Source organism: Cebus imitator, unplaced genomic scaffold (genome assembly GCF_001604975.1).
Source record: "Cebus imitator isolate Cc_AM_T3 unplaced genomic scaffold, Cebus_imitator-1.0 Scaffold77, whole genome shotgun sequence".
NCBI lineage: Eukaryota > Metazoa > Chordata > Mammalia > Primates > Cebidae > Cebus > Cebus imitator.
The window spans coordinates 754,504-776,587 of NW_016107392.1; the positions used below are offsets into that span (position 1 = coordinate 754,504).

The 22,084-nt window shown below is 49.2% G+C and overlaps 1 protein-coding gene across 1 annotated transcript in view; it reads right to left on the reverse strand.

Annotated features, from left to right (window-relative positions):
• Positions 1-5,175: 5,175 nt before the first annotated feature.
• Positions 5,176-22,084, reverse strand: part of STRA8 (stimulated by retinoic acid 8) — an 18,919-nt gene continuing 2,010 nt past the window's right edge. Inside the window, exons 2-8 of the mRNA XM_037740019.1 lie at positions 21,469-21,544; positions 20,915-20,999; positions 18,988-19,014; positions 17,607-17,892; positions 12,745-12,818; positions 9,151-9,262; positions 5,176-5,810 (exon numbers count right to left, since the gene is read on the reverse strand). Of these exons, the coding sequence (XP_037595947.1) occupies positions 5,736-5,810; positions 9,151-9,262; positions 12,745-12,818; positions 17,607-17,892; positions 18,988-19,014; positions 20,915-20,999; positions 21,469-21,544 (735 nt within the window). The 3' untranslated portion in view covers positions 5,176-5,735. The remainder of the gene's footprint in view (positions 5,811-9,150; positions 9,263-12,744; positions 12,819-17,606; positions 17,893-18,987; positions 19,015-20,914; positions 21,000-21,468; positions 21,545-22,084) is intronic.

Consider the following 22,084-nt stretch of genomic DNA (forward strand, 5'->3'; position numbering starts at 1 on the left):
TCAAATATACACCTGAAAATGTGAATTCCTTTGAACATCATGAAACACATTCTTGACAGGCCTACTGAGCTGTGGGCAGTGACACACTCTCATTTTCCAGATTACAAAGAGAAGAGCTATGACCCTTTTGGGGGCCCATACCTCAGGGGTCCCTGAGCCAGAGCTGTGACATGTTGTAACACCCTCTTGGGGCTCCGTGGTTGCTGGCATCTTTGAGTTTTCAGGTGCAATGGCATTCCCCTGTTGGGATGCTGGTGCCCAAGGTGGAAGCCACCTGAGGTATGCCTAGTCCAGCCTCAGCCTCACATGGTGCCAGCACCTGGAGCTGCCCACCCCTCTGCAGCAGCTGGCATGCCTGGCTGTGTGCTGTGGCTGGACCCTGTGCTCACTCACACACCTCCCACCATGCCTGGCTCACCCAAGATGGGCATGAGATCTGGGCCAGTAATGCAAGCTGAGGACAGCCTGCCAGGCTGAGTAGGCAGAGCTAGGCCAGCAGTTGCGAGCAAAACTTGGGCAGAGGCGCCACTGGTCACAGAGGTTTCTGTCTAAGGAAGCGGCCGCAGAAGAATCCCGTGTGACTTTGTTCATCTCAGCTACTCATTCTGTGGCTATATCTCAGACTAGCCTTTGGGATTCCCAACAACTGTGCCTCCTACAATCCTCAATTTCAAGCAGTTCTCTGACCACCACCTCCTATTTTTCCAGCTCACTACTTCTAGTCCCCCAAGTCCAATAACTCTTTAATTGGCCAGGATCTGAATCTACCATCCTCTCACTTCCTCTGGTCCCCTCTTCCCTCCTGGAGCAGCCTCATGCCACCGTTAGTCATAATAAGCACCTTCTCACATTTGTAATGCCCTCAGCCTGCTCTATTCTTTACACTCTCCTGGCAAAACCTTAACGCTGATGAGAAATAATTCTTCACTCTGCACCTGCACTCGTGCAGCTGAACATCTCTGGAGAAAACACACAGCCAGAGTGACTGGTTTTAGATTCAGACCATGAACTTCACGTGTTCCTCAGAGCTGCCTGGCAGGCAGAAAACCTTCCCCAAGCACACTGCTCCCTCTTTCTTCTTTCTTCTAGAACTCTTTCCACCTCTGTCCTCATCATTTTTTTTTTTTTTTTTTTTTTGAGACGAAGTCTCACTGTCACTCAGGCTGGAGGGTAGTAGTGTGATTACAGATCACTGAAGCCTTGACCTCTGGGCTTAAGGGATCCTCCTGCCTTAGCCTCCCAAGTATCTGGGACTACAGGCACATGCCACTACACCTGGCTAATTTTTTAAACTATTTTGTGGAGACAGAATCTCACCATATTGCCTAGGCTGGTCTTGAACTGCTGGGTTCAAGCAATCTTCCGGCCTTGGCTTCCCAAAGTGCTAGGATTACAGACATGAGCTGCTAAACCCAGCCTCAGCTTCTTATTTCAGAGAAATCTGTAAAGAAGTAATCAGATGAGAAACTGGCAAACACCTGCAAGTCTTCACTCCCGGCTTTGGTGCCCCTGCCCTTGGCTGTCCCTCCTGTTGGGTGAATGAGCTGCCTAGCTCCTCCCTGAAGCTGCCTCCCCTTGTGCTCCAGAGCCCACTCCCTGATTCCTACCCACAGGTTTCACTGCGGCAACTCTATCTTGCATCATCAAGTTTTCTCTTTCTTTCGGTAACTTATGTCAGTATACACACCTGCTGTTATTTCTGCTATCTTAAAAAAAGACTTTTCGCTGAGCACGGTGGCTCATGCCTGTAATCCCAGCACTTTGGGAGGCCGCGGTGGGAGGATCATGAGGTCAAGAGATCGAGACCATCCTGGCCAACATGGTGAAACCCCATCTCTACTGAAAATTCAAAAAATTAGTTGGGTGTGGTGGCGCGCGCCTGTAGTCCCAGCTACTCGGGAGGCTGAAGAAGGAGAATTGCTTGAACCCGGGAGGCAGAGTTTGCAGTGAGCTGAGATCACGCCACTGCATTCCAGCCTGGCGCCTGGTGAGAGAGCAAGACTGTCTCAAAAAAAAAAAAAAAGATTTTTTTCTTACAAAAAGATTTTTGTGAGTGTGTGGCATGGTAGGCTTAAAGTAGCAGGGTCCCGCCCATCTAACATGCTGTAATAAATGTGTTGGGGGCTGAGGACCTGTGCTTAGCTACTCCAGGAGTCCTGGATGCCCATCCTCCCTCCTGCTGCTTCTCTACCCCCCTGCCACCCCACGAAGCTCTTCATATCCTGTCCAATTCTGCCCTTTGTTCCTTTTCCTTTGGTTGACACCTCCAGGACTTCAGAGTGTTCCCTATGTTCTCACCAAACAGCTGCCAGCCAGCCAGGCTTGGTTTTCCAAGTGGGCTTTCCTGTACTTTATGTTCATATCATGCTGTCCCCAGGCAGCCCAAGCAGGACGAACAGCGGGAGAGGTCCTGGAAGAGCCTCCCGATCTTCCCTCAGCTTTACTTTTCTTTTTTTTGTCAGAGCACATGATTTCAGAGCTTCAGGGACGAGGCAGCTTTGTGAGAAGCATATGCAAGAAGGGACAGATTTCTGACATTTCCATAAAAGCACAAAGCCTTGTTTTGTTCAGAATCAAAGTTGGAAAAGTAGCTGGTGGGTAAGAGGTAATTCATGACATGAGCATGGGGTAATTAGCTTGATTCCATCAGCATGAGGTGGAACTGAGTTACCCAAACTAGATGTCAGCTCAGCCCAGCCACCACCCACCCACACCATCTGCACTCAATAAGCATTTATCTGTTGGAGGTTTTTCTGCACATTGCAAGATCGCTGTCAGAATCTGCATCCCAGTTCTGATAATGCTGTGGCTAGAGCCACAGCCTCACAGCTTCCCTTCTTCACCTCTAATCTTGCTTATTCCTGCCTCCACTTGACCTCTGTGGTCCCCTTCCCAGCCATCACCTAGAGGTGATGCATGTGGCTGACACAGCGAACTCTGAGGGCTGGTTTCACATTTCTACATCTTTTTTTTTTTCTTTGAGACGGAGTCTCGTACTGTCGCCTGAGCTGAAGTACAGTGGCATGATCTCGGCTCAATGCAACCTGTGCCTCCTGGGTTCCAGCGATTGTCCTGCCTCAGCCTCCCAAGTAGCTTGGATTACAGGTACCTGCCACCACGCCCAGCTAATTTTTTGCATTTTTAGTAGAGATAGGGTTTCACTGTGTTGGCCAGTCTGGTCTCAAACTCCTGACCTCGTGATCGGCCTGCATTGGCCTTCCAAGTGCTGGGATTACAGGTGTGAGCCACCACATCCGGCCTCTGCATCCTAATTCTTTAGCAGCAGAGCTTTTTTGTGACTTTATCCTTAAAACAACAACATTGCTCTCCATTCATTAACTTATTGGGGATAAAAAGAGTCAGAGGTGAGGTGATCTGAGATTCTTCTATTAAATGACTTGGGGCTTCAGCTAAATCGTTGTTTCTTTATCTATCACTTGGCAGTAACAACAGAGGCCGAACCTCCATAGGGAGCTGTTATAACAACATAAAAATCCCCAAGGGGTACCTATGACGTTGGTTTCATGTGTCAAGTTAGCCGAGCTATAGTATCCAGTCATCTTATCAGGCACTTCTTTAGGGGGTGTCGTGAAGGCATTTTATACATGGGGTTAACATCTACACCCAGTCCACTTTCAATTAACAAGATTACCCTTGGTGATATGGTTGGGGCTCACCCACTTAGCTGAAGGCCATAAGAACGGAACTGAGGTTTCTGGGAGGAGAAACTGTTTCAAGACTGCAGTGCCAATACCTGCCCGAGTTTCCAGCCTCCTGACCTGCCCTACAGATTTCAGACGTGCAGTCCCCATACACAGATGAACGAATTTCTTAAAACATGTCTTGATGACTCTGCATCCTATTGGTGCTGTTTCTCTGCAGAACTCTGACTGCTACAGTACTGACCGATAGCTAGAAGAAGGTACCTTTCTGTTACAAGTCCTCAGTGGGGAGGAGGGTGACTGAGAACCGCGTGAAGGTAGCTTTACGCAATAAATCCATCCTGGGCTATGCCAATATCCAAGGCTGCAGGAAAGAAGCAAGAGGGCTATTGGGCTGGGGACTAGAGGTGGGGACATCACCCCAGCACCAGGTTGTGGGGGGAAGGGACACTTCCACATCCTGCTGAGGTCCTCTCTGACCAGGGGCCGCTGGCAGGTATGGCTCGAGGAATGAAGTCACAGCCTTGGACTAAATAGGATCAGGACAGAGCTTGGTACAAAGAGAGAGGTGCTGGCTAGCACTGGCACACGTTGCTTGAGGACCTACTATGTGCAGGCCCCTCTGAAAATCTGCATTTCTTCTTTCTCATGCAGCTGGCTTGGTGAGCCACTGGGAGTGGCCGGCCTGAGTTCCTGCATTCCTCTCTTACCAGCAGGAGTTCAGGCTGCCCCTGAGCACAAAGGCCCTCCCTGCCCAGCTCCTGGAGAGCCTTCATCTGCCCACTTGGTGCGGTGACGTGTATGCTGTGAAGGGCTGGCGAAGCTCCTATCCCTGCACACCCCCAGGGGAAGTCCTTGAGTGTGGGCTCATGCATCTAAGGGCCACTTTGGAGTCACACAGGACTGGGTCTGTGTCCTAAGACTTAGCCTACGTTTCAGGCCCTCTCTAGGAGATGACACAGCCCAAGGCTTTAGGAGGGCTTCAGTGGAGGGGAGGGGCTGTTATGATGCCTTGAAAACTGTGAAGAGCCATGCATGCCCATTCTTCCTGCACACCCTGCATTAGTCTGGGTTCTCCAGAGAAACAGAACCAATAAGATGTGTATGTATGTAAATACAGAGAAAGAGAGAGATGAAGTATTTATTTTAAGGAAGGGACCCATGCAGTTGTGGAGATACAGGTCTAAAAATATGCAGGGTTGGCCAGAAGGCTGGGAAGAGCAGCAGTTCAAGTCCAAAGTTGGACTGTTGGCAGGATTCCCACTTCCTCCTGGGAGGTCAGTCTCTTTCAATTCAGGCCTTCAACTGATAGGAAGCATTGTGGAGGAGAGGATCATCTGCTTTACTCGAAGTCTCCTGATTTAAATGTTAACTTCATTAACAATACCTTCACAGAAACATCTAGAATAATGTTTGACCAAATTTCTGGGTACCACGGACTAGCCAAGTTGACATATAAAATTCACCCTCACCCCAAGTGTCCAATCCCAGGGACAGGTATGTACCCTTCGCCCAGAAGCCTCACAGAAAGCCCTCAGAAAAATGCCTGGGACCTCACTGCAGCTCCCATTCAGGTGACTTTATTACCAGGAGCAGCAGATATACCTGGTTCCACCCAGCTGTCCTGTAGCACAGGGTTGAGGTCGGCACTGCCCCTGGCTCTCAGAGTGTGCAGGATGAACAGGTGGGCTCTGGAACTCTCTAGAACCCATCAGGGCAATGCCCTGTGCCCAGGACATGCTGAAAGTACCTGGCATTATGTCACCTCCAAGGACAGACCCTGCCTGTCCTCCTTGAAGTGCCCATGGCCTGGGCCCCAGCTGTGCTCCTACCTCCCTAATAGGAGCACAATAGCAGCAGGCCAGCCCTTTATGCCAAACAGCCCCGAGAGACCAACACGAGGCCATGCTTCTCTTATACATTATAATAATCAGAAAATCATCAAAATGCTTCTGGAACAACCCACTCCAAAGAGTCCTGGAGGCCAAGGCACATGCAACCTTAGCTGCCAGCATTCAACCTTGGGAACTGCCCACCTCATTCAGTCCCTCCCGTGCCAGCCCCGCTTCTGTGTTACAAATCTTCATCGTCAAAGGTCTCCGTGCACTGCAACATGATCATCTCTTCATCAACAGGAAAGGATGCCTCCTACAAGACACAGGGTGGAAGAGGTTCACTTTTTATCTGTGGGTCTCGGGCCCCAGGCAGATAGAAAGGCTCCTGCGGCTCTGGTGTGTCCAACCCCCAGACTACCCTACGTCTCTTCAGCTGCATTTTCATCTCCAGCTTCCCACTTCCTTCTAAGTGGGAAGGTACCGTTTCCATTTCACTGTCTTCATCACTCTATGACCTCCAGAAAAGACAGAGCAGAACTGGCTACTTTTTTATCCTGGGGATTTCCAGGGTCCCATAAGAGAGGCAGAGGATGTCATAAGGCTTTACCCAAGTGCTCATCAATAGAAGACAGTGCACTGCACCACGGTGCTCCCACCAATGAAACACCGTGCAGCTGGTTTCCAACAAAAATAATGAGACAGTGCTCTATCTATGGGATGTACTATTTACAAAAGGCAAAGTGCAAAGAAAGCAATGTGTATCATAGGCTACTATTTGTGTTCGAAAGAATATATGAGTATCTGCAGAGTATGTTTGGATGAGTGCACAAGAAACTGGTCACTTCAGTTGCCTCTGGGGGAAGGTATGGGGTAGGAAGCAAGGGAGAGAGAAGACTAAGTATCCATTGTATATCTTTTGGTAACTTGTAAATTTTATGCCATGTACGTAGGTTATCTATTACGAGATGATTCTTTTTTAAGCAGCAACACTGCAGCTGGGCATGGTGGCTCATGCTGGCTAGCAATGGCACATATTGCTTGAGGACCTACTATGTGCAGGCCCTTCTGAAAATCTGCATTTCTTCTTTCCCATGCAGCTGGCTTGGTGAGCTAGGTGAACTCCTGCATTCCTCTCTTACCAGCAGGAGTTCAGGCTGCCCCTGGGCACAAAGGCCCTCCCTGCCGAGTTCCTGGAGATCCCAGCACTTGGGAGATCCTGTAATCCCAGCACTTAGGGAGGGCAAGGCAGGCAGATCACCTGAGGTTAGGAGTTCGAGACCAGCCTGGCCAACATGGTGAATCCTCGTTTGTACTAAAAATAAAAAAATTTTAAAAAAGCCAACCGTGGTGATGTGCACCTGTAATCCCAGCTATCCTGGAGGCTGAGGCACAAGAATCGCTTGAACCCAGGAGGTAGAGGTTGCAGTGAGCCAAGATCATGCCATGACTGCACGCTAGCCTGGGTAAAAAAATAGAGGCAGCACTGTTTGCTTAGCAAGGGTTTCTCAGTCCTTAAAGGGACACTGTAAACAGTGATCCCAGCCAACCCCTGGGACTCTCCATGACCTTGTTCCCTACAAGTATGTTCCTGGGGGTTTTCTCTTCCTGTTTCTCTCCATCCCAGCAGAAAATGACCCCTGTAACTTAGCAGCTCTGCAGATCAGGGTTGATCCCCATGGGCCTAGGCGGCACCCCTGACCCCAGTCAACCATCTAATGACTGTGGGACCTGGTCCCAAGGCTGACATCCTGATAGTGGGGCCGACCTCCACACACTGAGGCTTTCCTGCCCTGGAGAAGCAGTTTCCATTCACCATGCTCTCCTGATAGGGGCAGGAAAATAGGGATCAAGAGTGCCAGGGAGGTGGGACCACAGTGTCCGGGCAAATCATGTGGGCCCTTTGTTTAGTGGGAAGACGATAGCAGAGTTGAGAAGAGAATGAAACTTTTCTGTTTACACCAGAGTCTATCAAAGCCTGAGTCCTCCTACCTCAGAGCCACTTGGACAGGTCATTCAAAATGCAGATGCCTGGGCCCTGCTCTTGCAACACTGAGGCATCAGGAATCTAGGAGTACTGAAGTCTGGCATCTTTGCTTTCTTTTGTTGTTGTTGTTTTGAGAGAGTCTCACTCTGTTGCGCAGGCTGGAGTACAGTGGCACGATCTCAGCTCACAGTAACCTCTACCTTGTAGGCTCAAACGATCCTCCCAACTCAGCCTCCCGAGTAGCTGGGACTACAGGTATGCACCACCACACCTGGCTCATTTTTGTATTTTTTGTAATGATGAGGTTTTGCCATGTTGTCCAGACTGGTCTTGAAATCCTGGGCTCAAGTGATCTGCCCACCTCAGCCTGCTGGCAAGAGCCACTATGCCCAGCCACACCTTTGCTTTGTATGGATACTAGAATCCCTGCTTATTATATTTTCTACCATAGGTGGAGAAGGAGGGAAAGCAAAGATTGTCTTTTTTGTCTATTCTCAAAGTCTTGGTAAGTTAGGCTAATTTAACTGTATCTGAGAGAAAGAGGGGACAACTGCTGCAGGGGACAGTCACCCAAGGATTGGTGGGAAGGGGAATGCAAACTGCAGGGACGGGCTCCTACTCCACGTGAGGATTCGCTGTGGTCCCAGCAGTGGGAAATGAAGACTTAGCTGGAAGAGGACTAAGTACTGAAGAGATGTCCTGACTATGTTTAGACAAACATTTACTATTATTATAACTTACCTTTTAAATAGTTGTATTTTTGCTAAATTAGTAAAGACAAATCCCTGGCTATGAATCTGAAAGGGCCTGTCCCCTTGGTGGCTCAGGCGTAACCCCCCTTCCGTGACAAAAGCGTCCAGAAATGGTCGTCCTAACCAGGACTTCCACTACTCATGGCACCCTACGTGGAACAATTTGGAAACAGACATTAATATCCTTCAAAAGCTGACAGCAAATATTACTGAAGATGATGAAGATTACAGAAGATGAGGAAACAGCTCAGCGTTTTGGAAGAGTGTCAAGGGTTCACACCATGAACATTTATGAATGCCTGCTGAGAGTCAGGTCCCTGGGATCTGGTCCCTGCTTCAAAAGGTTCCTGGTCCAGGGCTGCCCTAGAGCAGTGCTTCCCAACCTTTATGGCACCAGGAACCAGTTTCCTGGAAGACGATTTTTCCACAGAGGAGGGATGGTTTCAGGATGAAACGTTCCACCTCGATCATCAGACACTAGTTAGATTCTCATAAGGAGTGCGTAACTTAGACCCTTTGCATGAGCAGTTCACTATGGGTCTGTGTTCCTGTGAGAATTGAATGCCGCCGCCGATCTGATAGGAGGTGGAGCTCAGGCGGTCATGCTCACCTTCTGCTGTGCAGCCCTGTTCCTAGCAACCATGGATGTGTACTGGTCTGTGGCCTAGGGGTTGGGGACCACTGCCCTAGAGGACACTGCTCTGTCTTTCCTGGTTCCCTGGAAATCTTCCATTCATTCTACAGGATGCATCAGGCTGAAGGTGACCATCCATGAAGCAAGCCAGAGAGAATGAGTGTCTCTGCCCAGTGGCCCCTCATGGTATGATTGGGGTGAGGTCAGGTGAGGGCTGCCCATGGCCCTTTTTGCTATCTAAGGGAGCTGGGCAGAGGTACCACAGCCCTCTACTCTGTCCTACCTGTTTTACTCGAGTGTTGGCACAGCCAAGACCTTTAAAAAAGTCGATAATCTGCATATAGAGCTGAAACTTTTCCTCTGGGTTTTCTGGGTTGGAGCTGGCAAGCATTGAACTGACAACAGAAAGGAAGAAGAGAAAATAAATATTCAGGATCCTGATCTTTCAACTCTGCCTCCCGCTCCCCTGAAAGATTTGTGTTACAATGTGAACCAAGCACTTGTAAATTCTGACAGCCCAGACCTGTCCTTGAAAGGTTTGTGTTGCCTCTGCTCACATATCAAGTCTGGAATCCTCTGGAAAATTGAGACAGTGGTGAGACTGGCTCCTGTGCCCCAATTTAGTGTTCTGAGCTGTGGCTTCTGGAACAAGGGAACAAGAGTTCCTCTATCCCTCAGTCAACCTCCTGCAGAATGCCCCACGGCTCTGGTTCCACTGTGGCTGCTGAGGCAGCTCTGGAGCACGTGGTGCGCCTTGAGTTCATTCCCCTGAGTTGCCTCTGCTGTGAGGGTCTAATGTGGAACTCAGGCCCTGGTGCAGAAAGGAGGCCTGTTGTGCAGGCTCTTTTCCTCCTGCCTGCCTGGAACAAGGGGAGAAGCCCTGTGTGACTCAAGCTTATGTCACCACAAGCAGCACAGTTTGGAAGCAGACATTAAAATCCTTGAAAAGCTGCGGGGCCTTAGAAGATGATGAGACAGCTTAGCCTTTTGGAAAGGTGGTGGGGGCTCATGCAACATTTAGGGATGCCTGCTAAGAGCCAGGGCCCTGCAATGTGGTCCCTGCTTCAGAGGGCTCCTTAGAGCACAGAGACTGTGCGTCTGTAGGACAGCTGCACTCACTTTCTGTGAGTCAGTAGGCAGCCCTCACTTCTTCCCGGGATGAGGTCCTGCAGTCCGCTTAGGAACCCCCTGGCAGCAACCTCTGACTTTTCTAGGGGAAGTAGGACATTTTTAATAGGTTGTTTTCCTGTTCCATCAGCAGGGCAGGGAGTTCTGAATATTGCTTGGCAAGGACAGGCTGGCAGCTTCTCCATGGTTGTCTGAAGCCCAAGCTGAGCACAGAAACAGGAATGTCCCTTCCAGCCAATTGCAGCACAATGTAACCCCACTCACAGCTGAGAAGCGCTTGAGTCACTCTGGAAGGTCGATTTGGAGAGGACAAAGCCCTCCTCTGTCAACCCCACTTGTCCGTAAGTCCATCTAGGCCTGGGTGGCACAGGAAGAGTGGAGCCAAAATGCTGACGTATGGTTTGCCTGAAGCTCTGCTGAAAGGCCAGCTGGGTTACTAGGGACAGCTGTGGCCCCAAGGCCTCACAGGCACCCATAGGCCAGGCTCCCTTTGAGAGGACAATAGGGATATTCACTGGGATCACAGGGATATGTCACTATCACTCCCAAGGCAGAAAAATGAAATGTCCAGGGTTCTTTTTAGCCACAACAGCAGCACAGATATCTGAAGAACCTGTGCCTTCAGGCCCTAAGACCACAGCTTTTTCAAGCAAAGCAGCAAGGGAATTTCAGTCCTAAATGATTTCTCTTTCAGAAAACACTCCTTTGGGACATGGTTAGTCAAGCTACTAATTGTTTTAAAATCTTTTCACATCCTATTTTGTGTCTTCCCACTTCATGGGGTCAGCGATCCTTTTCTCCCCTCCTTCCTATCCATTCTTATCAGGGAGTCCCCTAAACTCAGGGCCCAGGCCTGTTTGCATGTTGGCCTTATTCTCCGTGTCCCAGAGCCCCCTCCCTGCCTTCTCCTTCCAGATTGGCTGGGAGAACCTACCCACAAGCTGACCTGGGTGCTGCAGACTGAAAGTTTGTGTTCTTCCAAAATTTATGTGCTGAAACCTAACTCCCAAGGTGATGGTGTTAGGAGGAAGGGCCTCCGGGAGATCATGGATTAGGGCATGAAGGTGGGCCCCTCATGATGTGATTAGTGCCCTTATAAAATAGGCCCCAGAGCCAGGCACTGTGGCTCACACCTGTAACCCTAGCACTTTGGGAGGCCAAGGCAGGTGGATCACCTGAGGTCAGGAGTTTGAGACCAGCCTGGCCAACACGGCAAAACCCTGTCTCTACTAAAAATACAAAAATTAGCTGAGCATGGTGGCGTATGCCTGTAATCCCAGCTACTTGGGAAGCTGAGGCAGGAGAATCGCATGAACCCATGAGGCAGAGGTTGCAGTGAGCCTAGATTGTGCCACTACACTCCAGCCTGGGTGACAGAGTGAGACTCCATCTTAAAAAAAAAATTAAAAATAAAGAAACAGGCTCCAGAGAGATGTCTTGCCTCTTCACCACGTGAGGTTTTATCCAGAAGGTGCCCTCTGTGAAAAAATGAGGCTCTGACTCTGCTGGGACCTTGATCATGGACTCCCCAACCTCCAGAACTGTGAGAAATACATTTCTGTTGTTTATAAGCCACCCGGTCTATGGCATTTAGTATTAATGGACTTAAGGCAGGGATATAGCAGCCCTCAGCAGAGGTCAGCAGGGCTAACACATACTGGGAATAGGGTGCAAAGAGAACAGATGCACACCCTGCGGCTGATAGCCTGGTGTGTCCCAGCCCTGCGCCAGGATGTGACTCCTCTTGCTAAATAAGGTAGGAGCTCATGTGTGAGATGCAATTACCAGAACCTCAGTTTACCACTGAGAAAAAGCTCATCAAAACCTCCCAAGGTGGACAGATTACTGGAGCCCAGGGTCCATAGTCTAGCAGTCTCATGCCAGGGCAGCTGCATCCAGAGGGTCAGAAAGACTCTGGCTTAGGCTGCAGGCAGGCCAACTCCCAGCTCTGCTCCTCGCTAGCTGTGTGGCCTGTGACAAGTTACTTCCTCTCATAAATTCTCCTCTATAAAACAGGAATCACATCAGTGTCTACTCATAGAGCTATTCCAAGAATTAAGTAAGATAATGTGTGTGAATTTTCTGCTCTGAAGACGCACAGATAATGTCATCCCCAGGGCAATAACACAGTCCTAGGGCCAGCTCACTTCCAGTCACAGAAAAAAAAGCGGATCCCTAAGAACACCCACTGAATTAGGTACCTGATCTGAGTTTGACTCTGTGTCCCCACTCAAATCTCCGGTGGAATTATAATCCCCATGTTTTGAAGGAGGGGCCTGGTGGGGGGTGATTGAACCATGGAGGTGGGTGTCCCCCTTGCTATTCTCATGACAGAATTCTCACAACATCTGCTTGTTTGAAAAGTGTGTAGCACTTTCCCCTTCACTCTCTCTCGTGTCACCATGTGAGGCTATACAGGTTTCCCCTTTGCCTTCTGCCATGATTGTAAGTTTCCTGAAGCCTCCCCAGCCATGCCTCTTGTACAGCCTGTGGAACTGTGAGTCATTTAAACCTCTCTTTATAAATTACCCAGTCTCAGGTAGTTCTTTATAGCAGTGTGAGAATAGGCTAATACAACACCCATCTAGAGGCTGCATAGGAGAGGCTCTGGAACACCCCAGCAGGAGTACATACACACACATACTCTGACAGACTAATCACATTCATGCACATGCAAACTCACACCCCCCACACACAGTCTCACACCCATCCACCATGGGTGCATGCTATCTCACACCCTCTTCCTCACCTGGAGCTAGAGGTACTTGGAACCTCACTTTTGTCCAGGAAACTTGCCACATCAAAGGCATCTTCAAAAAGGATCTGAAAGAAAGCACAGCACTTCATGCATGGGAAATAACTTGACAATTTCACACTTGCTCTGGGCTGCTGGGGGAGAGGTGAGTGGAAAGGCTCTCTCTTTACACCACTCCCCAGAGCTGGGGCCCGCACCCAGGGGCTCTGCTCGGTGTTCTTCCTAGGGGGTGAATGCTAAACTCTAGAATGCCCAGGACAAACTGCCAACCCTTGAGGTGGCAGAGAGGGACAGGAAGAACTGGAGATTGTGACTTCTCTTGCCAAAGAAGGTAGAAGCTCATGTGTGAGATGCAATTACCAGAACCTCAGTTTACCACTGAGAAGAAGCTCATCAAAACCTCCCAAGGTGGACAGATTACTGGAGCCCAGGGTCCACAGTCTAGCAGTCTCATGCCAGAGCAGCTGTATCCAGAGGGTCAGAAAGGTTCTGGGTTAGGCTGCAGGCAGGCCAACTCCCAGCCCTGCTTCTCGCTAGCTGTGTGACCTGGGACAAGTTACTTCCTTTCACAAATCCTCCTCTATAGAACAGGAATCACATCAGTGTCTACTCATAGGGCCATTCCAAGAATTAAGTAAGATAATGTATGTGATATATCTGGTTACATCTGAACATTATAGGTCTGCTTTATAACAGACCTACCTGGCACATAATTGAACATTATCTGCTTTATAAGAGACATATATGTTCATTGTGGAAATTTTGGAAAATAGAAACAGATCAAGAAAATCAGAATCACTGAGAAACAAACCCACCCAGATATCCACTGTTGCCACACTGATCTAATCTCTCCAGTCACTTCCCTAGGTATAAAATGTCATATATTTCCAATTTGGAATATTGCCATATAGACAGTTTTTCATTCTGCTTCCCCCTAATTTGTTAGAGAATATTAAATATGTTACAGAAACATGATTTACACTTACTTGACTGCCAGATTTAGCAAATACAAATAGGAAATGCCAAGTTATGTTTTGAATTTCAGATAAAGAATGAATAATTTTTAGTATAAGAATGTTCCAAATAGTGCATGGGACGGTTTTGTATTAAAAATTTAACTGGACATGCTTTGCTGTAACCGACATTTCCTTTACACTGGCAGTCACCCCTCGGAGAGGAGAGGAAGTCCTCTGACCCTGAGTTGGCAGGTACTGGCAGGTTCTGCCAGGGTCTGTCTTCTCCTCTCCCCTCCCTGTGAGACACAGCTCTTCCAAAAAGATTGGTGTCTGCCCTTTCTGTCTTCTTTCAATTTGCTTCCCTGGAACTGAATCCCTCGGGACTCTGGCCCCTCTCCTAGTTTTCCGGACATTTTCTTTTATCCTTTTACTTGATATCTCTTTGGTCATTTCAAAAAGGGTTTAGAAAGGGGCCACAGAAAGGCCTGTGACCCAGGGTCCATCAGCCCTGAAGCCCATCAGTTTCATGTTCCTCCCTGGCAGGCCTGGAACAGGGACCCAGACATGAAATTCCTTCCTTAAGCAATCAGCCCACCAAAGTCACTGGCCACACATCGTGCTCACCTGTGCAAATCCCCTTCCCACGCCAGCCTGAGAGGGGACCCTCCAGACCAGGTTCTGCAGCCTTTCCAGAGTGCCACCACACCCACAGGGCAGATTCTCTCTGAACTGAAATGGAGCAGTCCAATGCCTCCCAAGCCCATCAGACCCTGCTGCTGGCCTTTAACATAGCAGTTCTGCCGCAGAACCTCTCCAGGTGGACCAGGGGCTGCAGCGGTTACACTGCACAGCAGGAGTAACTGTGGCTTTGTCTTGCCTCAGGCATGGGAGTTCTCTGTTCTGCCTACCTTATCACCCAGCCCTGGCCTGGCCTAAATCTGGGCACAGCGGTGCACACAGAGCCCTGCTTCTGGGCACAGCTGAGGGAATCTGCTGCCAGCTTCCTTTAATATCCAAGGAATATCATCAGCCCATAGGCCTCCCTGAAAAACCCAGAAAAGCTGTTTCCATGATTTGGAGACATTAGATTCTGGTTGTCTTCTCTTTGGATGTGTTCTTCCTGAGGAAGTGTTCATGCTGGCACAGTCAAATTTGACAGAATTGCTCAGGCATTTGGTAGATGCTGTCATGAATCACTTACTGATAGGGATAGGTTCTGAGACATGTATCCTTAGGCAGTTTTGTCATGTGAACATCATGGAGTATACTTATGCAAACCTAAATGGCACATATACATTTATTTATTTACTTATTTGAGACGGAGTTTCACTCTTGTCACCCAGGCTGGAGTGCAATGATGTGACCTCAGCTCACTGCAACCTCCACCTCCCAGGTTCAAGCAATTCTCCTGCCTCAGCCTCCTGAGTAGCTGGGATTACAGGCGCTCACCACCATGCTCGGCTAATTTTTGTATTTTTAGTAGAGATGGGGTTTCATGATGTTAGCCAGGCTGGTCTCAAACTCCTGACCTCAGGTGGTCCACCTGCCTCGGCCTCCCAGGGTGCTGGAATTACAGACGTGATTATGTGCCCAGCCCATGTATTTATTTATATATATTTTTGCATATGGAAAACCCCAAATCCAAGTTCCATTACTGAATATCAGTTGTTTCCCTGTACTTGATCTGCAATGTGAATATCAAGTGCCATATATCAGATTTCCATATATGCTCCATTATCATCTATGGGACTACCATTGTCTATGTGGTCTGTTGTTGCCCAAAACATCTTCTGGCAGCCCATGACTGTGTTTTCCATTCGTTTTCTTCGTGTGAGACTCCAGGGCTTGGCACTTTGGGGCTAGAAACACATCTGCTTGGCTGGCCTTTCAGACATGCCTTGGGTGTGAGGTCCTAATCATCCTTCTTGAACTATCATGGACCAGAATGCACATCTTCTCATGGTGGACCCAACATCAGAGGAAAATGAGATCAGAAGCCACAGTCTGGTGGACCAATGTGTGGAGGTCGGGCAAGGGACCAAGGTTGTAGCTGGTAGACCATTGCTTATCTGCACCAGGAATTTCCTTCAATAGGACCCACTGCACCAGCCACCAGGGAAGTTTGTTAAAAATGCAGATCCTGAGGCTCCACCCTCAGGGGCTCTGATTCGGTGGGTCTGGGATAGCAGCCCAGCACCTGACTTTTTTTGTGTGTGTGTGAGGTAAAGTCTTGCTCTGTTGCCCAGGCTGGAGTGTAGTGACACAATCATAGCTCACTGCAGCCTTGACCTCCTGGGCTCAAAGAATCCTCCTGCCTCAGCCTCCTGAGTAGCTGGGACTACAGGTATATGCCACCACACCTCTCTACTCTTTGAAATTTTTAGTAAAGGTGCAGTCTCACTATGTTGTCCAGGTTGGTCTCAAACTCCTGGGGTCAAGCAATGCTCCCACCTTGTTTGGCTTCCCAAAGTGCTGGGATTACAGGCATGAGCCACCGCGCCCGGCCCGGCACCTGACTTTTAAGAAACTCCACAGGTGATTCAGTTGAGAAGCATCAGGGAAGATAATGGGGGGTTGACCATCAACAGGTGACCAAAGGGCAGAGTGACATGAAAAAATGTGTGATGAGAGAGATACAGTCACTGACACGGGAACTGCGTGTTCTAGGCAAGTCACGCTGCTGGCTAGGCCTGCAAACTGGAAGGACAGGAATGGGTGACATCGCTGCTGTTCTCCAGGCTTGGGCCTGATAGCTGAGGAAGCTTCCAAAAAAATGGGGGCATTCCAGGGCTGTAACCCCAGGGTCAGGGGCAACGGGAGGCTCTCTGGCTCTAAGACACCACAGAGACATTGGGAAACTAGCATGTCGTATTCTCAAAGGCGCCCAGACTGAGAAGCATATGGAAAGTCAGGTCAATGGGGTGGCGTGTGTCAGGAGGAAACCATGGATGCTAAATGTCCACTAAGCACAGGCGTGTGCAGAGAGCGAATCGTCTGCCCCTAGGCTAGAGGAGCCAGCGCAGCCTGGACCGTGTGGTAGAGCAGAGATCTGAGCCCCTCCTCATTCTCAAAGACCAGCTGTGGGCCCACTTTTATCTCCGTGCTGGGCGGCCTCAGATGCTACCTGCTTTGCAGACCATGGCCACGGCCGTTCTGACTAGCGGACTGAACCCTGAGAAATGCATGCGCAGTGGCAGCTGTGGTGCCCTCCCGTTCACAGAGCGGCCAGGTGCTCTTTGGGGTGGGAACCCACTGCCTTTCAAGGGCTGGGCCTGATTGGTCTAAGTGTGATCCTCTCTATGGCCACTCATTGGCTCAGCAGGCTGGCAATTTGGCCAGTTCTGGCCAATGAGAGGGGAGGAGCTGTTCTGGAAAAGTTCTTCCTGAACCCTCAAGAAAGGGATTTCGTAGGAAGTCTGTGTCTTACCGGAAGTAAAGGAGGAAGAATGACAGTTCGATTGCTCTGGCTGCTATTCCACAGCCACAGGGGCCGGGGGAGGTGGGGAGGGGAGGGAAAGATGAGAAGCCGAGCAGAGCCAAGGGAGGCCTGAATCCACGGGCACATGGTGAGCTCCTCCGCCTGCCGCGGACCTCCTGGGTGTGAGGAGTGCATTTCTTCATGGTTTCATAATCCAGGCCCTAGCAGCCCAAAGAATCCCAACGGAGACAACCTCCCACGCCTTCTCTTCTGCCATTGCAGGGCAAGGCCAGGAAACTAACCGCAGAAAAAGAAATGCTGTTCCGCGGCCCCGGGGATTATTGGGAAAATCAGAAACCTACCTTGGGAGCCAGAAGGCAAACTGTACCTCCGACCTGCGAAATGCAAAGGTCTGGCATCCCCGGGCGAGGGCGAGGGTAATTCCTGCGCCCCATCCACACCACCCCGGCGGGCCTGCTCACCTCCTCGGGCGTGGAGACCAATGAGCAGCTGGCCCCCTGACTGTCCACGCCGCTGTCCTTCACGCTGCCCTCAGCACAGGCCGCCTCCTGGCAGGCCCCCGCCATGCTCGCCGCGTCACGGTGCTTCTGTGCCCAGGCCTGCCGGAGGCTGGCCTTCCTCTCCTCCGAGAGGTTCTGCCACAGGTGGGAGATGGCTGCGGAGACGATGGGCAGAGCCACCTCTTGCAGGGAGACGATCCCGCTGCCAGTCAGAAGGTCCATCGTCTGTTTGTAAAAGTTGAGGTACCTGGAACAGAAGTGGCGCCGTCTCGCAACCCTGAAGCTCCCTCTCCAACCCTCTGAAGCTCCATCTCCTGGGGATTCGGTTCATGGCGTGGACCCCAGCACACAGGCTTGGCTAAGGCGCCTCCACGCACCCGGGCTTAGCCTTCTCTGACTCTGCACGCCCCTAGCTCTTGGAGAGCAGCAGCCTTCTTGAGGACCATGAAGGACATAGCCGTCGGCTTTGGGGCCCCTCCCCAAGTTCTCCCAGTCCCTGCGCCATGAAGTCCTCTGTGTCATAGAGAAGATATGAGGCATAGCTGCCTCAGCTCTCATCCTAAGGGAATATTCTTTAACACTCTGAACCCATGAATGTGCTAGTATGATAGGACTCATGCTTTAACCTTCAGCCCGAAGTCAGGCTGGGCTGTGGAGAGAGCCTCCTGCTCTTAAGCCAACTCTTGAGGATGCCAACATGGCTGCCGAGAAGCCTTGAGTCTGTGGAGGAGGCAGTGGCAAGGGACATCTGAGCCAGCCATTCGCCATCTTTCCTACTATAAGATCAGTGCGGACTTGGGGGATATGTGTTTTGGGGGAGAGAGGGGTTAGCCCTCATAATCACCATCAGCTGTGCCCCCCACAAGGCACCCCAAATAAACACCCAGTCTAAGTAAAAACACTGTATGATAAGCTATGATAATGTAGCTTGGAGACTATTTCTCTAGCGTCTCTGCCAGTCCTGTCTCTGCGTCCCTCCCATGTGAAAATCCTGGAGAGTACGTGATTCAGGGCCTGGTCTGAACCATGCATTCCAGCTGCGGTGCACAGCTGCAGCATACCCCAGCCAGGGCCTCTGTCCCCTTCCCCATGGGAGGGAGCTCCATGGGTGCACAAAGCTACCCCACCCGGTTCACACCGTTCAAATTCCATGAGGTCAGGCGACAAAGTGCCTGGAGAGTATAAGAGCACTTTTTTCTCCTCTTCCTCTTCCTCCTCCTCCTCCTCTTCCTCCTCCTCCTCCTCTTCCTCCTCTTCTTCCTCCTCCTCCTCTTCTTCTTGGTATTCCTCTTCCTCATCTTCCTCCTCCTCAGCATCCTTCCTGACTGCCTCAATTGGGTACCAAGGGGAGGAACCATTCTGAGGAAAACTGTTTGAGAGCAGGCTGGGAGAGAAAACAGAAACAGGACAACTATAGCCTCGTATCCCTCATGAACATGGACAAGAAATTCTTAGCAACTTTAGCAAGTGTGTGTGTGTGTGTGTGTGTGTGTGTGCGCGCGTGTGTGTAGGTGTACACTTCATGACCAAATGAGCTTTTTCCTAGGAATGCAAGATAACTGGTTCAACATTTGAAAATCAATCACTGCAATTTACTGGATCAACAGACTCCAGAAGAAAAACCTCAATAGATGCAGAAAAAGCATCTAACAAAATCAACAGCCATGCATGATAAAAACTCTCAGCAAACTAGGAATAAAAGGCAACTTTGTTAACCTGATAAAGGGTATCTCCAAAAAACCTACCGCTAACATCGAGCTTAATGGCAAAAGATAGTTTCCCCTCTGGATCAGGGATAAGATGAGGCTGTCCACCCCTACTACTTCTATTCAAAATTGTTCTGGAGGTTCTAGCCAGTCCAATAAGGCAAGCAAAAGAAATAAAAGGAATATAGATTGCAGCATAAAAAACAAATCTGTCTTTATTTGTAGACAGTGTAATTATCTGTGTAGAAAAATCTCAATCTACAAACATGTCATTAGAAAAAAGAAGGGAATTTAACAAGGTTGCGGGAGACAATGTCAGAATATAAAAATAATATTGCTGCATTGTAGCAATGAACAATTGAAAATTGAAATTTTAAAAAGCATCGTTTACAATACCACCAAAAAAATGACATACTTAGGTTTAAACCAAAAGCTCAATCTATTTAAAAAAGGATAAATTGGACTCATTAAAATCTGCAAATTCTGCTCTTCAAAAGACACCTTGAAGCGAATGAAACAATAGGACACCATTTGGAAAAGTCAGGCCTTGCACCCAGGATCTCTTCATACGTGTAAGAATAATCCCCAAGGCACCACGTTGAGTTAAAGCAAGCTCGGCCAGGCACAATGGCACACGCCTGTGATCCCAACACTTTGGGAGGCTGAGGCGGGTAGATCACTTGAGGTCAGGAGTTTGAGACCACCTTGGCCAACATGGTGAAACCCCACCTCTACTAAAAATACAAAAACTAGCCGGGCGTGGTGGTGGGTGACTGTAATCCCAGCTACTCAGGAAGCTGAGGCAAGAGAATCACTTGAACCCGGGAGGTGGAGGTTGCAGTGAGCTGAGATCATGCCACTGGACTCCAGGCTGGGTGACAGAGCAAGACTCTGTCTCAAAAAAACAAAACAAAAACAAAGAACCACGAGATCATAAAAGTACATTTCTCAAATCAGTCTCTCCTTCAAAGTGTGAATGTGACATATTAATAATGTTCCCCTTTCAGCATTTGTGACACCTGGGTGTACCATGTTTTCTTTTCCTTGCTGAAGTCTAATTTAGCTTCTCTTAGATTCCTAGGAGTCTTACAGTATAGACTGAGATTTGTATTTTCCTTATTTTCATATGTATCCTCCAAGAAAACCATTAGTTGTGGCTTTAAAAAATACATATAGAAAAAGTTTTAATATAATATAAGCACTGTGGCCTTATTTCTCTAAAGAATAATGTGCAACATTAAAAAAAAAACTTGATGGATTTTTCCTGAAAATTAACACTGATTTTCTTTAAGTTCTGAGACAATATATGTTTTTAGGCTTTCGTGTATTTTCTGCATCTTCTGCAATAATCATGGATCATTTTTATAACTGGGAAAAGATTGAATGTATGTTACTAGAACAAAAGAGAAAGGAATGGTCTCCAGTATATGCCCATTTTGAATGATGAACAGCAGCCCCGACGGTCCTGCAGGCTGGAGGGGAAGGGTGAGTTGTTACCAGACAGCACTGATGGGTGTCAGAACACAGCAGGTCCCTAGCTTCCTGGGGCTTGCGGTTTCTTACCTGTCATTTGCAGAATACATGCTGGCATATTCTTTCTTGACCTCCTCTAAGCTGCTTGCATGCCCATCCTCCAGGTTGAAGGATGCTATTGGGGAGTTCAAGGCCAGGAACACAAAGGGAAAAGTCAGGCCTCTGTTGAGTCTTTCCCACCCTTCTGGCCCAGGTGGGCCATGGGTGGGACCCTGAGCTCTCCAGGGTGAGCATTAGGGAGACCAGAGCTCAGTTTCTCCTTCTAGGTATGAGGGGAGAGCCTTGGACAAGCACCAGCCCACTTTTTCTCTGGCCTCTGAAGATGAGATCAGGTGCCTTCAGCAGTGCCCCAGTAGGGAACTCATCAAAGTCACCTGGCCTGGTGACTCTGGCCAGTCCTGCTGGACTGTGGGCTCCCTAAGGAGAGGGACCTTTAACATTGGTCCAAGCACAGCGCCTGGCACACAGCAGGCCCTCAATAAATATTCATTGATTCATTGTAACCCAATCTCTGTTTTCAACAGAAAAACTGGACTAGTTTTCTCCAGGGAGGGAGATGTGGTTGGCAAGTAGGAATCCATTACCTTTGAGCTTCAGCAGATTATCCAGGGTTTGCTCCAGTTCCGGAATATGACTCCTCGCCTTATTCAGAACCTGCCACTGAGGAAAGGCAGAGACAATGCTAAAGTCAGCCTCTCACTGCAGAGACTGGTTTTGTGGACTCAGGAATTCCTTCCCAGGGCTGAGGCCATGCTCCCTCAGATGCAAAGTTACATCCCTTAACTTTGTCAGTAAAAAGAATAGGAAGTTTGTTCTGATGCACAGAAGCCAGGAAGTTTTGTTTGTAGCCTAGAAATGGGTTCTCACCAAAATGCCAAAGTATTTGGAAAGAGTTAAGCTTTGTTCAGCAAGTTGCTAGCGCTGCAGAAAGGCAAACAACTATGGAGACAGCTTGAAGGTGGAATAAGGAGTAATGGAAGAGGCACGGTCTGCATGAATGTCAGCCTTGCACAAGGCACAGAGCTAGACTTCAGCTCAGTTGTAACATTGTGCAAGGGGCTAGTTAATATTAAATGTCCTGGGCCGGGCGCGGTGGCTCAAGCCTGTAATCCCAGCACTTTGGGAGGCCGAGGCGGGTGGATCACGAGGTCAAGAGATCGAGACCATCCTGGTCAACATGGTGAAACCCCGTCTCTACTA